This window comes from Trichosurus vulpecula, chromosome 6 (assembly GCF_011100635.1).
Source record: "Trichosurus vulpecula isolate mTriVul1 chromosome 6, mTriVul1.pri, whole genome shotgun sequence".
Classification (NCBI taxonomy): Eukaryota; Metazoa; Chordata; class Mammalia; order Diprotodontia; family Phalangeridae; genus Trichosurus; species Trichosurus vulpecula.
The window spans coordinates 69,256,252-69,273,737 of record NC_050578.1 but is presented as its reverse complement, the minus strand read 5'-3'; the positions used below and the strand labels follow the sequence as shown (position 1 = coordinate 69,273,737).

Here is a 17,486-nt window from a genome sequence, read left to right as displayed (position 1 = left end):
ATTATCACTACTTATTTGGCACTGGTTTTTATTTTCTTTATAGTGAAAGAAATTTTTCTCCAAAGTTTAATGAAAAGGATGGACATGTTGAACGAAAGAGCCAGAATGGCTTGTATGAGATTGAAAATGGACGACCTAGGTAGGTACTGTGGCTGAACTATCAATTGTTTCCAGAGACATAACTAGTTTATTGAGTAACTTTGTAGGGAATTGGTTTTAAAGTTGTAAATTTAGTGCAGTTGTCTGATAGGAATACATTTTGAAGTTACACAGTCAACTAAACATATAGAAATGAAAATAAGACTTTTTTTTTTACTTTGTACAGCAAAATCACACTTTAAAATAGATTCGAGAACAGGATTGATTGATTGATTGATTGATTGATTTTTAACAATTTTCTACTATGAACAAATGAGTTTTCCCCAAAACAATACAGTTAAACTTGTGGATTTACATCTCTGCTATGGAATAAATTCTGTGCATCTAAAAAACAAAACAAAACAGTGAATTAGCTGCCACAGAGAAATAAGCATTTGAAAGAGACACAGCCAGACAATGAAATACGAGGGGAAGGAGTATGTGTGTGTGTGGGGGGGGGGGGGGGGGTGGCGGGGAATCATGGGAACTGTAGCAAATTGGAAAGAGTGTTAATAAGGAAATTTTATTGCTATACTGTGGAACTTGGTTTTCAGAGATCATTTTACCTGGAAGAAATTTACTAAGTCATTGAATTAGTACTATTTATTGAGTCTCAGTCAACTTTTTAAGTTACATTCTATTTCTTAAATTTTGTAAAATCAGCATTGATTTTGCAGTGAAAATTTTGTATAGTATCACAGCTGTTATTATTAAATGTTACACTTTGTGCTGGTTAGCGTACATGGTGAGTAACAAAACACTCTTTCTAGCCGAAAAAACCCCTGACATTTTAAAAAGTGAGATAAAATTTGCGTACTTAATAATCACATTTATTTTTGGTTATAGATATGAATTTTTTTGGGGGGGGAAGAGAGTAAGCAAGAAAAGAGGATAGTCAGGGTTACTCGAAATTATTGGGATAGACAAGTCACAGCATCAAACAGATGAATGCTTATTATCTCCCCTGACCATTCGGTTATAACCAGCCTGAGAGGTGTGGGTTCAGAGTGAATAATCACAGGATCTTCTGTGATACGTAGCTTCTTTAGTTAGTGAAATCTCTCTTTTGGGTCAGATCCAGGGGATAAAATAGAATAGAGCAAGATAAGATTAAAAACCAAGTGATTAACAGATATTAATGAGCCATAAAATTGGAGACATGATTTTCCTCTAGTTGTTGTCATTCTTTCTTTTGGGTTATGCTGACTGGGCTTTATTTGGAAATAAAAAGAAAATGTAAAATTGAAATTACTTTCGTTTTTCTCTTCTAGAAATCCAGCAGGTCGGACAGGACTGATTGGCCGGGGACTTTTGGGACGTTGGGGCCCAAACCATGCTGCAGATCCCATCATTACTAGGTAAAAATTCAGAAACTTTAAAAGTAAAGAAATGAAAGGATTTGGAAAAAAATGAACATATCCTTAAACTCTTACTTAGAATATTTTATATCCTAAGGCCCAGCATAGTGTCTTTGTTGTCATTCAGTCACCTTTCAGTCATGTTCAATTCTTTGTGAGCCGATTTGGGTTTTCTTTGGCAAAGATCCTGGAGTTGTTTGCCATTTTCTTCTTCAGCTCATTTTGCAGCCTCTTACACAGTTGATGCTACATAAACATTTGTTTGAATTGAAAATGCATCCTAAATGTAGTGTAGCTTTATATTACATAATTGTATTTACCATGTCCTATTATGGTGCAGCATAGTGTAGTGCAGAGGGGTCAAACACAGGGTCCACAACACCCCCAAGCATGGCCAAAACCAGATTAGGATGTAATTGGGATATAGCTAACAAAATAAATAAAAATATAGTAAATCAGATGCTATTGAATTTTAAAACTACTTCAGTATGTGTCCCACAAGGATCCTAATGTACAGGTTAGTGGCCCCCAGTTCTATTTGAGTTTGAAACCACTTCTTTAATAGATAAGAGAGTTGGTTTTAGAGTCGGTACTTGGTTGGTGCAGTTTTTAGATTTCTGTGGAGGAGTTGTTTGGGAGGGTTCAGCTATACTTCTTTTCTGCTGTTCCACCATCTTGTCTCTACTGATCTCCCTCATTTTCCACCTCGAGCTTCCCTGTGTTTTTCATTCCTTTATTAGAATGTAAGTTTCTTAAGGGAAGGGGCTGCCTCACTTGTGCTTAGCACAGTTCCTGGCACATAGTAAGCACTTAATAAGTGCCTTTTTCATTCATCTTTTCATTTACTCATTCATTTATTCGTGGTTGTGCCCTCTACAATAAGAGGGAAGTTCAGAAGAGGGGAGGGTTTGGATGTAAAGACAGGGAGTTTGTTTTGGACATACTGAATTCGAAAGTCCTCTAGCACATCCATTTTGAAATGTCAGGTAGTAGGCATCTAGTTGGTGATGTGGGTGTGGAGATTCAAAGAGAGACTATGGTCGGATAAAGAGATCTGGGAATCATTTGCTTTGAGATGGTGATTGACCTTGGTGCTGATGAACTCACCACCAAATACAATAATAAAAAAAGGGCCCAAGTTTTCACCCATGGTCTCTACCATGCTTAGTTTTCTCAGTTCCCTGCTTTCTTGACCTATCTGCAGCCTTTGACAATCTTGGTCATCTTTTCCTGGATGCTCTTTCTCCTTGCCCCCCCCCCCTCCCTCTGTCTCCCCCCTTTTCTTCCCCCCTACCCCCCTCCTTCTCCCTCTTCCTCCCTTCCTTCCTCCCTCTCTCTCTCTGTCTCTCTTTTGTGTGTGTGACATTGTTATTTCCTGGATGTCCTCTTACCAGTCTGATTACTGAATTTCCTTCTCTGGTTTTGGGCCATGCCCCCTAACTTTGGGTGTCCCCAAGACTGTTCTGAGAGCTCTTTTTTCCCCTGTATGCTCTGACTTGGTGATCTCGTCAACTCCCACTGGTTCACTTACCATACCTGTGCCGATGAGTCTCAGATCTGTTTGTTTGGCTCTGATTCTGTTTGTTGAGCTCTAACTTTTCATTTCTAGTCTAGCATCATCAATTCCCTGTTGGACATCTAGAATTGGAGGTCCTGTAGTCATCTTTAATTCAGTATGTTCCAAACCAACTTAGTATTTTTGCTCTCCAAGCCCTCTCCTTCTCCACTTTCCTATTGCTGTTGAGGGCACTCCTAGCCTCCTAGTCACCTGTGCTCTCTACCTCAGTGTTGGCTCCTCATTCTTCCTCATCCTCACATCTACTTTGTTGCCAAGTCTTGTTTCTGCCTTCACATCTATATCCTATGGCCCCTCTCTCCACTCACATAGTGGTACAGGTTCTTATCAATGCATGCCTGGACTAATGCAATTGTTGGCTGCTTGTTCATACCAGTTCAAGTATCTCCCCATCAAATCCATCTTAGTCTGAGCTGCTAAAGTGATCTTCCTAAAGTCCATGTTTGATTATATCACCCTCTTATTCATGGAGCTCTAGGAGCTCACTATTAAACGCAGTGTCAGATATAAAATTCTTTAGCATTTAAAGTATTTTGCAACTTGGCACCTTCCTATCTTTATAGTCTTTGTACATTTTGCTCTCCTCTGCGTACTCATGTTGTCAGATCTGTGCTTTAGGAGTAGTAATTTGATAGCTCTGTCAAATTACTCTTCAATCTAGTGATGTCCTTGCTTTTCCACAAACAAGACACTCCATCTTTCAGCTCTGGGCATTTTCTCTGGTTGGCCTCCATCCACATACCTGGAATGTTCCCCTCCTTATCTCTGCCTCCTACCTTCCCTGTTTTCCTTCAGGTCCTAGCAGAAATGGCATTTTCTGCAGGGAGGTTTCCCTAACTCTTCTTAATTCTAGTGCCTTCCCTTTTAGCCCATATATAGCTTGTTTGTACATATTTGTTTGCTTGTTGCCTTCCCCACTAGATTGTTAGCTTCTTGAGGGCAGGGACCGTTTTGCCTCTTTTCTTTTTTTTAAAATCCCTAGCACTTGGTACAGTGGCTAGCATGTAAGAAATACTTTATAAATGATTATTGATTGACTGACTTGGAAGAGGATGGTTTGGAGAGGGGAGAGATTTGAGGCAAAAATTAGGAGGCTATCGTTCAGGTAGAATTGACAAGACTTAGCAGAGGTGACTGACCATGAGGACTGAGAGAAGGGAAGAAAGGAGGATCACTCCAAGATTGTGAAACTGGAGCAGTCAAGCCCTCAACAAAAATGGGGATTGATTGGATGAAGGTGAACTTCGCTTTTGGGGAGGATATTGTATTTGAAATCTGGGATTTTTAGAGACAGAAAAACTGTTGTATTGATTTAGCTTTCAGTCTAATAATATGGGGTAAAAATTTCTGGCTGTTTGAAAAAGATCTAGTGAACTATAAGCTCAATATGAGTAACTGATATGACAAGGCAGCCAGAAATACTAATGTTATCTTAGGCTATGCAAGAGAGGTAGAGAATCCAGAAGGAGAGAGATAATAGTCCTACTCTTGTCCTCTGTCCACACCTGGAGTATTGGGCCCTGGTCTGGGCACTACATTTTAGGAAGGATGTGCACCATGAATACTTTGCAGAAAATGAGCATCAAGACCTTGTCATTTCAGAATCAACTGAAAAAAATAGGGGATATTTGACTGGGAGAAGAGACTTGGGGCAAAGACAGGCTGGGGAACATGGTAATAGAGCTATGAGCAGTGGTTACAGGTTTTAGAAAGGCACATTTTGGGTTGATGTATGGAAAAATGTCCAAACAATTAGAACTTTCCAGAAGTGCACTGAGCTGGCCTTAGGGTAGGTGTTTCAATTTCCCCCTCCTTGGAAATCTTTAAGAGAAATCTGGAAAACCCTTTGTTATGTTGTCCAAAAAATTTTCTTTTACAGGTACAGATGGCTTCTGAGGCCTGCAATTCTCTGAAAATGAAATTCTCATGCTCTTCCCAAATCTGTTTGTGTTATACTGTAGATTCCCTAAACACTTTTTATAGTGCCCTGGATGTTAAAGAACTACATATACTCTCAATAATAAGATGATAAGTAATAAGAGGACTGTTGTATTCAATATGATAGATTTTTGTCCTAGTTTTGCGCGGGTGTTAAATTCAAATGACTTTAATACAGACAGTGACCATTGCTCATAATGCTGCTTCACAAATGGGAGCTACATGGCTTAAATGGAATTGGATTCATACTTTGCTTGTGATAACTTTGGTTGCTATGATTGTTATTATTTATTCTTAAGTTTATATAGATTCTAGTTTACTTTATTCGACGTTAAAAGACTTTGTTATTATTTTCAGGTGGAAAAGGGACAGCAGTGGAAATAAAGTCATTCACCCTCATTCTGGGAAAAATATCTTACAGTTTGTAGCAATCAAAAGGAAAGACTGTGGAGAATGGGCAATCCCAGGGGTAAGAATTAAAAATGAGTTGAAATGATATTTTTCAAGATTATCAGAATTTTGTTACAGAATTAATAACAGTTAATAAAGATAAATAATTGAATAGACTAACATAATAAGAAATAAAAATTCAGAATGTGCAAAACAGAACTGATTATCTGTATCGCTAAGCCTGTGCTTTTTCTAAACTTCCCTGTCATTATCTAGGATACCACATCCTCCTAGTCATCCAGGTTTGTAGTCTGGGTGTCATGCTCACCTTCTCCCTCTCATATGTTCAGTCAGTTGCAAAATGTTGTCATTGTTCTTCTCTCAGCATCTCATGAAAATTCGTCCTCACCACTTGCATAGCCACTCCCCTTGGTTAAGCTTTCATCATTCTTAGCTGGACTGTTTAGAGAGCCTTCTGTTGAGCCTGCCTCCAGTCTCTTCTAGTCCATTCTGTCTTCTGTGTACCAAAGGTGTTTTTCTAAAGCATAGGTCTGACTGTCACCCCCTGCCTTAGTGAGCCTACATGGCATCCTGTTAAATAACTTCAAGATCAAAGGTAATACTCTTTGGCATTTAAAGCTTTTCTCAGCCTGGCCCTGTCCTGCCTTCTTAGACTTGACTCACCTCCACACATCTTTATTATCTATCCATCCGTATGCTTTTCTTTGCAGGCCATTCCATCTCCCTTTCTTTGCAGTGGCCATCTCCCCTGCCTGGAACTCTCTCCTCCAGTCTCTCCCTCCTCTCTGCCTCGGGCTTCTAGGGTTTTCCCCCCTGAGATGACCTTCCCTCTAGTCTGTTCATCTCACGGCCCTCTTTACAGACTTGCTGTCTCCACTGTTAGAATTTAGGGTAAGGACTGTTCACTTTCGTTGTCATGTCCCCGGTGCTCAGCACAGTGACTCTCGCGTTAAGATGTGTTTGCTGAGAGTTGTTGGATCGGCTTTCCTAAGGTCATAAAATAATGCACTTGGAATTATTAGTAACACCTGAAGTCATCAGATCATAGACTCTTATAGTTACAATAGTTGTCATGTAGTGTAATAGTTACAGTAATTACATTTTTTTGTTGTTCAGTCATATCTGACTTTTTGTGACCCCATTTGGGGTTTTCTTGGCAGAGATACTGAAGTGGTCTGCCATTTCATTTTCCAGCTCATTTTTACAGAAGAGGAAACCGAGGCAAACAGGGTGAAGTGACTTGCCCAGGGTCACACAGCTAATAAGTGTCTGAGGCTGGATTTGAACTCAGGAAGATGAGTCTTCCTGATGCCAGGCCTGGCACTGTATTCACTATACCACTTAGCTATCCCAAATAATTACATTTATATAGGCTTTAAGGTTTACAAAGTGCTTTACAGCTGCCATTCTTTCATTCAGAACTGGGGAGACCATAAGAGGTCTTCTATTCCAATCCTTTCACTTTGTAGATGAAGAAAAGTCTCAGTCCAGTCTTGCCCAAGTTACACAGAAACGGCCAGGATTTGAACCCAGGTGCTCTTTAAATTTTTATATTTCATGATAGAAACTCCTTTGATCTGTCCCCAGTTTACTTTTTAAATTTCTAGGAACTGTTCACATTGACCTAGCTAATTTATTCATACATTTCAATTATTTCACTACTATACTTTGTTCATGTCATCACCCAACCTTGAATACCCTTCTAGCACCCTTCATTTATCTGAGTCCACTTTATTTCTTGTGGCCCAGTTCAAATTTTATGAAACCTACCCTGAGTACTGCAGCCTATGTAATTTATTATTCTTTTGGGACTTAAGCAAACATATACGTAGTTCTGTATTATCAGTTTCCAGATTGTAAGGAACTATCTTTTTTAAAAATTTTTTTTTATTATTTAATATTTTTTGGTTTTCAGCATTGATTTCCACAAGATTTTGAGTTACAAATTTTCTCCCCATTTCTACCCTTCCCCCCATTTAGTAGTCAAAAGCTCTGAGTTCAAATCCTTGATCCTCTACTTTGCCATGGGCAAATGGGGAGGCCCCTCTGTGAGATGAGATGCTTGCCCATGATTGCCCCATTCCCCAGTCAGCCCTCCCTTCTGCCACCCTCCTCTCCCCTTCCCCCCCTCCCCCCCATCCATTTCCCCTTTATTTTCTTGTAGGGCAAGATAGATTTATATGCCCCATTGCCTGTATATCTTATTTCCCAGTTGCATGCAAAAAACAACTTTTTTTTTGAGCATCTGCTTTTAGAACTTTGAGTTCCAAATTCTCTCTCCTCTTCCCTCTTTACCCACCCTCCCTAAGAAGGCAAGCAGTTCAACATAGGCCACACATGTATCATTATGCAAAACACTCCCATAAATAGTCATGTTGTGAAAGACTAACTTTATTTCCCTCCATCCTATCCTGTCCCCCCTTTATTCAGTTTTCTCCCTTGACCCTGTCCCTTTTCAAAAGTGTTTGCTTTTGATTACTTCTTCCCCCATCTGCCCTCCCTTCTATCGTCCTCCCTTTCTTATTCCCTTCCCCTTACTTTCATGTGGGGTAAGATACCTAATTGAGTGTGTGTGTTATTCCCTCCTCAAGTCAGATCCCATGAGAGCAAGATTCACTCATTCCCCCTCACCTGCCCCCTCTTCCCTTCCTACAGAACTGCTTTTTCTTGCCACTTTTATGTGAGATAATCTACCCCATTTTATCTCTCCTTTTCTCCCTCTATCAATGTATTCCTCTCTCATCCCTTAATTTTATTTTAGTTTTTTAGATATCATCCCTTCATATTGAACTCACCCTGTGCCCTCTGTCTATATATATGTATGTTCCCTTCAGCTGCCCTAATACTGAGAAAGGTCTCCTGAATTACACACATCATCTTTCCAGTAGGAATGTAAGCAAAACAGTTCCACTTTAGTAAATTCCTTATGATTTCTCTTTCTTGTTTACCTTTTCATGCTTCTCTCGATTCTTGTGTTTGAAAGTCGAATTTTCTATTCAGCTCTGGTCTTTTCATTAAGAAACCTTGAAAGTCCTCTCTTTTATTGAAAATCTATGTTTCGTCTTGGAGCATGATACTCAGTTTTGCTGGGTAGGTGATTCTTGGCTTTAATCCTAGCTCCTTTGACCTCCAGAATATCATATTCCAAGCCCTTCGATCCCTTAATGTGGAAGCTGCTAGATCTTGTGTTATCCTGACTGTGTTTCCACAATACTCAAATTGTTTCTTTCTGGCTGCTTGCAGTATTTTCTCCTCGATCTGGGAGCTCTAGAATTTGGAGACAATATTCCTCAGAGTTTTCTTTTTGGGATCTTTTTGAGGAGGCAATCAGTGGATTCTTTCAATTTCTATTTTACCCTCTGGCTCTAGAATGTCAGGGCAATTTTTCTTGACAATTTCTTGAAAGATGATGTCTGGGCTCTTTTTTCGATCATGACTTTCAGGTAGTCCAATAATTTTTAAATTATCTCTCCTGGATCTATTTTCCAGGTCAGTGGTATTTCCAGTGAGGTATTTCACTTTGTCTTCCATTTTTTCATTCCTTTGTTTCTGTTTTATAATTTCTTGATTTCTCATAAAGTCACTAGCTTCCACTTGCTCCAATCTAATTTTTAAGGTAGTATTTTTCTTCAGTGGTCTTTTGGACTTCCTCTTCCATTTGGCTAATTCTGCCTTTCAAGGTATTCTTCTCCTCATTGGCTTTTTGGAGCTCTTTTGCCATTTGAGTTAGTCTATTTTTTAAGGTGTTATTTTCTTCGGTATTTTTTGGGTCTCCTTGAGCAAGTCATTGACTTGTTCGTGATTTTCTTGCATCATTCTCATTTCTCTTCCCAATTTTTCCTCTACTTCTCTTACTTTTCCAAATCCTTTTTGAGTTCTTCCATGGCCTGAAACCAATTCATATTTCTCTTGGAGGCTTTTGATGTGGGCTCTTTGACTTTGTTTACTTCTTCTGGCTGTATGTTTTGATCTTCTTTGTCACCAAAGAAAGATTCCAAAGTCTGAATCTGAATCTGAGTCTGTTTTCACTGCCTATTCAAGTTCCCAGCCAACTACTTGACTCTTGAGCTTTTTGTCAGCATGTGACTGCTTGTAGAGTGGAGAGTACTTTGTCCCATGCTTAAGGGGTTGTGCTGCTGTTTTCAGAGCTATTTCTACACAGGAAACTCTGCCACACCAGCATTCCTCCTCCCCCAAGAACTGCCAACCAGGACCACGACCCACATCCAAGCAGGCTCTGCACTCCTGCTCTGATCCACTGCTTAATTCCTCCCACAGAGTGGGCTTGGGGCCAGAAGAAACCACAGCTGTAGCTCTGGAAGCAGCCCCAGAGCTGCACTACTTCTGTGCCCCCCAGGGCTTAGGCCTACTGCACACTCCTTTCATTCTAGCAGTTTTTCCACTAACCTTCTCTGTTGTCTTTGGTGTTTGTGGGTTGAGAAGTCTGGTAGCTGCCACAGCTCAATGATTCAGGACCCTACTGCCTGTTCCGCCTGGCTCCCGGTCTGGTTGGTCCTGGCGCCCCACGCCCAGCGACCATCCAGGCTTTCTTGGGCTGGAGCCCTGCTTCCCTCTGCTATTTCTTGGGTTCTGCAGCCCTAGAATTTGTTCAGAGCCATTTTTTTATGGGTGTTTGGAGGGACCTGGAGGAGAGATTAAGCAAGTCCCTGCTTTCCAGCTGCCATCTTGGCTCCGCCCCCTATAAGGAACTGTCTTATTCTCATCTTTTTGTACTCTTCAGTCGTGATGATGTCTTACCTATTTGTATTTTCATGTATTATATGTTTTCTTTCTAATTAACTTTCTGCCATTAAAGATAGATTTCCTTCATATCCCTCATATAATGCTATGCATACTGGTTGAATAAATGAATCTAAAAGTTAAAAGGTTCTGAAAACTGGATATGCCTGTTTAAGGATTTAATATTTCCTTCCTATTAATTCTCTTTAATTCAAACTATTGTTTTATTTGAAAGATAAAAGAGTATGTAGTTAGATGAAACTACACCAATAATCAGAGCCAAAGTCTAGGAATTTTTCCCTGGGGCATAGGCTTACTTATGTAAGCAAGGTAATAGATCATTTCAGTAACAGATCTCATCCATTTGGATTAAGATAGGAAATGCTGTGAAAACCAAGAGAATAAAATGAATGTCATGTATGTTTGAGCATGACTTCATTAACTGATAGGATGAATGTGGATTAAAATAATGCTTGTTTCACTTCCTCTTCCTGAGTATATTTTTTTATCTGTAAAATGAGGAAGTAATAATAGTTCTCCTACCTCATGGGATTGTTGTGGAGAAAATGCTTTGAAAATTTTAAAACACCACCAAAACTAAGGTTCAGCAAACATTAATTGCCTGCTGTGCCCGGGTCCTGTGCTTACAGAGTGTGAGTTGTTGTCGATGCCTGTTAGCTCTCACTCTACGGTCTGCCGTCTTCTGAGGTTGCCTGCAGTCCTGGGCCCCAGTCACACAAGGGTTACAGCCTGAGGCGGGGTGTCCCAATCAGGAGATTAACAGTCATCTAGTCAGTACTCTCATCTCACAGAGGGGCCTCCCCATTTTCCCATGGCAAAGTAGAGGATCAAGGATTTGAACTCAGAGCTCTTGACTACTAAAGTGAGTAGCTATGTTTCTTATTTTAATTTAATTTAAACATCTGTTGGTACATTTAAATTTGATTCCACAAAAAGACATCTCCACTCACTGCCTCTACGCCCTTGTCTCTCACTCGCTTCTTAGCTCTCCTCTAGCTCTCTTTCTACTGGTACTGTTCAGCTGAAACTGCTCTCCCCACAATTACCGATGGTTTCTTAATTGTTAAATAGGTCTTTTCTCTGGCTTAATCCTGCCTCGTCTCTCTCCAGATGTTCTTACTGTCTACCACTCCTTTCTCCTGGCCAGTCTTTGCTTCTTTGACACTGCTCTTCATTCTCCTCTCATTTGCCTGACTCTCTCTCTCCTTCACACTCTGGATAGGTTTCTTGCAGAGCTCTTTTTTGGACTCTTCTTTTCTTCATTCTCTATGTCCTCTTAGTGATTAGCTCCCATGGAGTCAGCTCTCATTTCTGTCAAAGTCTATAGCTCTTTTTCTAACATCTTTCCTGAACTTTAGTCTTGTACTACCTGTTACATATTTCTCTCTGGATCTGTCCTTGGAGTCTCAAACTGGCCATCCTTCCTCCAGACTTCTTATTTCTAGTGCACGTGTCCTTCCAGCCATCTGTGTTCACAACTGATCTTTGATTCTCTCTTCTACATCACCCACCTTTGACAAGTCGTGCTCATCCTGCCTCCACCACAATTCTCATGTCTTTCCCCTTCTTTACTTAGATGGCCCCTATGCTCTGGTACATACCCTGATGTCTTCTTGTCCAGCTGATTGTTCTCTCCTGTCTCTCCCTTTCCTAGTCACTTTTCTCTACACACAGCTGCCAGATTATATTCCTAACACACAGGTCTGACCATGTAACTCCTCTACTCAGAAATCTTCAGCCAAACCAGGTGGGCTGTGATACTGCTTGAATATTTTGAAAAGATGCATGATATTTAATTACTGTAGGGGATTCCTTGTCTTTCTTCATCATAATACCTTCATGTCTTTAATGAGATTCTTTAGGCAACAGTACTCATTTCTTGGTATCCACCCTGGTGATCATGAGCTCAGATGATAGAGACAAAGCTCATTTCTGGGCCCATACTCAAAGTCTTACATAGCTCACATATCAGAGGCTTTGAGAAGATCACCTTCAAACCACAAGGAGGCACAATGAGTAGGAAACAAGGCTGGGAAGAATTTGTGATTTTTTTTGCTTGGAAAACTGTGTCTACTAAGACATTTATGACTAAGTTGATATATTCTAGAGATTTTCCTGCAGCTTGCTTAGGTTAGAGCTCACCTAGGGCCATACAGCTACTAAGTGCAGAGAGGCAGGATTTGGATTCAGGTCTTCCTGACTCCAAGCTCCTGAACCCAAACCTGCTATTGGCTCTGCTGCTGCTCTGTGGTGTGTCTTCTGAGAAAAGTAAAAGGGGGAATGGAGAGGAGGCTATTAGAGAAAGACTGCCTTTTACAGGTCTGGCACAAAGAATTGGTTCTGAGTTAATTAGGTCATCCTGGATGCTGCCATTGAGATAGTCACACCCCTATGGGGAAATGCAATGTCTCAGACAAAAACTTACCGCCCCGTAAACTCTTTACATTGATCAAGTAACCTCCCCCTAGTAAACTCATTGACTTCTTGATGGATTTTTATAGATGTTTGTGCTAAAACCAACCAGTCATCCAGAATCTAATGTGCTGAGGATAGAAAGATAATGGTCTCTGCTCTGAGGACATGTGATTGTGTCTGTACCCATAGATTTTGATATGTATAAACACACATTTTAGATAGATAGGAAGATACTCAGATATACTTTTTTATGTGTTTATTAGGGGATGGTGGATCCAGGAGAGAAAATCAGTGCTACCTTAAAACGAGAGTTTGGTGAAGAAGCTATGAACTCCTTACAGAAATCCAGTGCTGAGAAGCAAGAGATGGAGGAGCAGTTACACAAGCTCTTCAGCCAAGAACATTTAGTGGTAAGAAATTGCTTCCCAACGTGTAGTCAGATAAGAAACATTTAGTCAGCATCTACTATATGCCAGACACGGTGCTAAGCAAAAATAAGGTTTCTGCTCTGGATTACAGAAAGTATCTTATTGACTTGCAAAGTTTCTAGAGTTTTGGAGGGCTCTAGAGTTCTTACTGGTGATGAGTCTCCAAACTTAGTTGAATTTTATCGTTGCTTTAGGTTACTAAAATTTAGAGTAATTTCCATTCCCAAGGAAATTTTGCCCAAGTTCTTGAGGAAAATAAGGTTATGTTTAAACATGATCATGCACAATTCTCTGGTTCACAGCACAGCTGTCATGAACCTAGGCAAGGTCCTCTCTTATCCCCAGCTCAAACCCCAAACCCTTATATCACTCCAACTAGTTTTTTCTCTGGCATCTGGCTTAGTCCGTCCAATAAGGTGATACTTTTGCCCTGATTCCTGGCTCCTTCTTAGATCTGTTGCTTTTTCCATCCTTTACTGTTTCTTGATGTTTCTTCTATAGAATTCACCAGATGTCTAGGGCCACTGTTTTTCATCTCTCATATAGCTTTCTCCCAGTCAGAATGTGTAACCATTACAGTATGGGCTTTACATAGCCTTCCTCTAAGTTGTGTGCATAGAATACATATAAAATGGGGAACTTTTTAATCATATAGCCTCTATCTAAATTACACCAGTTGTAAAAATTAGTAGAGGCTATATTCTGAAGGTTTTCCTTTCCTGTATTGTTAAACTCTCAAGAGTTATTGAGAGGTAACTGTGTATATCCATTCATTCGTCTTAAGCCACTGAACTGAGAAGTTATTTTGGATTTAAAAAATATAAAACTTTAAACAGATTCCTAAATGACATTTTTTCTTGAATTCGAACTGGCCTGATTATTAATTTTTCTAGCCAGGCCTAATTTACTATTTCCATCTTTTTGGCACACTGTGTTACCTACCTCTTTTCTTGCCAGGTTTATAAGGGATATGTGGATGATCCTCGAAACACTGATAATGCATGGATGGAGACAGAAGCTGTGAACTATCATGATGAAACAGGTGGAGAATCTTATTAACATGTACTGAATACCTTTCTTGTTATAGGCATTACATTAATAACTTGCCATCTTTTGTATTATTGTCCTAATTAGACAACAAAACTTAAAGAGTTTTCTCAGTAGTAGGAATTTGTTTCGCATACTTAAATGTTTTCTCATGTGACCAAAGTGTTTTTTATTGTTTTTTTTCAGCTGACCTTGATTAGAGGTTCACCCAGTGGCCATGGAAACAGCAAGGGCCACGTGGGGAAGAGAGCTATCACCTGGACTCTATTAGTACTTAAAATGTTAGTTGTGCCATATTAGCTCAAATGGTTAGAATAGTCCAGGACAATCAAAATATATAGTTCCTTCTGATAGAATAAGCTTCAAGATGTTTGCATGAAGTATTGAATTTAATTATGCCAGAAATGCTGTAAGAGAGTTAAAACAGAAATTTAGGGGTTGATAAATACTGGCTTTTCTGTGGATCTCTGATTAAATCTGTTAATGAAAATGGTGTGAGGGAAATTTCCAACCACCAGTGAATAACTTCGATGTCTACATTTAATATTTTAATGATGAAATAAGGTAAAATTTATCTGGGTAAATTATTCTGGAAGGAATATAGGACTAGGCATCAGATATTCTGGTTTCAAGCTCTAATTTTTATGCTATATCATCACATAAAAAAGTAAATTGATCGTTCTGGGCCTTGTTATCTTCTGTTTAGAATACAGATAATATCTCTTCTATCTACTGAACTTTGTGAGCCGTGAGCTCACATGAGCTAATCCATATAAAAGTGCTTTGAAAAGTTTTCTCTGTACAAATGTAAGATATTACTCTTATTGCTTTTATTTTCCTAGTGAATAGCAAGCACCATTTTCATTAATACACAAACATTATTTAGGTACCTACTATGTGGCAAGCACTGTGCTAAGCATTAGATACAAAAACAAAAATGAAATAGTACCTCCCTGCTCTCAAGAAGCCTACTTTCTGTCAAAATGACTTCTTACCAAGCTTAACAATGGCTTGTGTTGCTGGAGCAAATATTTGACACAGAATTACACAAATAAATAGGGTAATTTTAAAAAATGATGTGTTGAAGGAAGGAGCAGATTTCATCATTCTCAGCCTGTGAGGATTCGTCATATTAAAATGTATATAGAGACTCCCATTTTCCACATCTCTTTTTACTTACCTTTTACAACTTTAATTAGAAAATTAGAGGGGAGAAAGGAAGCCCTTTCATTTAGCAAGCATTATTAGTATGTTCTATGTGTCAATCTTGTTCCAGGCCCTGGGAATACAACGACTATGATAAGAAGCTTACATTCTGTTGTGGGAAATAGTACTTAGAAAGATAAGTAAATACAAAATTATACAAAACAAATGTGAAGCAATATTGGGAGGTGCAAGGGATACACACATAGATGTATATGGAGATCTACATACACAAATAAATATGATAAAACAATGTGATAGGGAAAAGAAAAAATGGAACTAGATTCTCTTTAGAACAGGGGCTCTTTACCAAAACATTCATAGATAGATTTCAAGCAGTCTGTGAACTTGTTTTGGGAAGAAAAATCCATCATTATTTTCGCTAACTTCTAACTGAAATTTAACATTTCCTTCAATTAATAATATAGGCAACAAATCACAGTGGTATTAAGCCATACCAGATTCCCAAAGGAATCCATGGCACAAAAAGAGTTAAGCACTAGTGCTTTAGGAACATTTAGGAGGGGAGAGATCACTTTAAAGTGACGTTTTTGAGTTATTTGTATTTCAGTTTTCCTTGTTAGTGCTGACTCATAAGGATAACGAAGAGCTAGAATACAAAACCTAAATAGAAAAGGTTTTCTTTATGATAGTTTTTTTAAACAGGCTTATCTCTATTTAGGGACTTAGTTGAGAATGTAAGATCATAGATTTATTTGTATTGATTCACTTTATATTTATGCTGTATAATATGTCCTTGTCTCCCTCATTAGAGTTTAACAGGATTAGAACGCTGAGGCCAGGTGAAGTGGAATGACTGGCCCAGGTGTTGGGGCTGAGATCTGAACCCAAGTCTTTCTATTGTGCTGTGCTGCCTGTTAGGCAGTTGGGAGTTGACTAATCTAGAGAAAGTTAGGTGTCGGTCACTTGTTGTCCAGTATTGAAATTCAGTTCTGAGAATAATGCTTGAAGAAGGGTATGGTTATATTTTTAAAAAGAAATACTTAGCCTTTTTTAAATGATAGTTTTTGTTTTGTAATCAGGTGAGACAATGGATAATCTGGCTCTGGAAGCAGGAGATGATGCTGGGAAGGTGAAATGGGTGGACATCAGTGACAAGCTCAAGCTTTATGCTAGTCATTCCCAGTTCATCAAACTTGTGGCTGAGAAGCGAGGAGCTCACTGGAGTGAGGACTCAGACCCGGGCTGCCATGGATGATGGCTAAAGAATCTCCATGTATATTTCAGGTCTTCAAGTGAACAGTGGTGGAGGGCACGGAACGCAAATTAGAGAGGGCAGGTCACCTATTTGGATGGTTGTTCTATTCATTTCTGAAATTGTATTTGAGTGTTTTTGGGTCATGGGTATGATAGAAAATAGAATGGAATGCTTAAAGAGAAGAAAAGCTTTCTAGCTAGGAGAAGAGGAATATAAAAAGTAGTCTTCTGTACATGTTATATTTAGCCATGGCTTAAACCAAATTAAATTACTGCTGCTTTTTGAAGACTTGCAGACCTAAATAAAGACATGACTGACTGAATGAATATGTGCCTGATGACCGTCTTCTCCACTTTCTTCCCAGCTGGGTTGGTTGGTTCTTTCCTGCCATTCCTTCCCTCTTGCTGTTCTGCACTCGAAGCGTGGAGTGTTGCTGCTTCTTTTAGGACACTCTGCTCCAGAAGGAGCGACATCATTGGAGAGTCTCCTGTAAAGCCTAATTCCTTTTGTATCACCTACTTCAAATTTAGCTTTGGGTGGCCATGTGGAAGCTGCTTTTAAGAACTGAACATTTTTGGGCATTCTTGACTTTGAAAGGATCAATTTTATGAAAAAATTCTAGATATTCTTTTCATGAATGGTGAGAACCAGAGCTCACGTTGTTTCCATTTTAGAAAATTCATCTCAATAAAAACTTGTCTAGGAATTGAGTAATTTAAATTGATGTCATGTTTTATTTCACCCTATACAATTTTATATGATGAATCAACCTTAAAACTACTAAAATGGTGTAGTAATTATAATAGTTTACATTTTTAACACTTTAAAGTTTGCAAGATGCTTTTCCTACATTATCTTATTTAATCCTTGTGAGCCTATGAGGTAGATGTTATATCATCCTTATTACCATTTTATAAATGAGTTAACTTGGACTCGGTGAAGAAGTACTTGCCAGAGTCACATAGGTGTGTCTTTCTGATAATGGAATTCAA

General features: G+C 39.1%; 1 protein-coding gene across 2 annotated transcripts in view; it reads left to right on the top strand.

Annotated features, from left to right (window-relative positions):
- NUDT9 (nudix hydrolase 9) overlaps positions 1 to 17,214 on the top strand; it is a 29,316-nt gene extending 12,102 nt beyond the window's left edge. For both annotated transcript variants that reach the window (XM_036763007.1, XM_036763006.1), the window contains exons 3-8: positions 44 to 139; positions 1,410 to 1,496; positions 5,368 to 5,479; positions 12,861 to 13,007; positions 13,983 to 14,067; positions 16,319 to 17,214. In XM_036763007.1, coding sequence (XP_036618902.1) covers positions 44 to 139; positions 1,410 to 1,496; positions 5,368 to 5,479; positions 12,861 to 13,007; positions 13,983 to 14,067; positions 16,319 to 16,494 — 703 coding nt within the window. In that variant the 3' untranslated portion in view covers positions 16,495 to 17,214. The remainder of the gene's footprint in view (positions 1 to 43; positions 140 to 1,409; positions 1,497 to 5,367; positions 5,480 to 12,860; positions 13,008 to 13,982; positions 14,068 to 16,318) is intronic.
- The last annotated feature ends 272 nt before the right edge of the window (positions 17,215 to 17,486 follow it).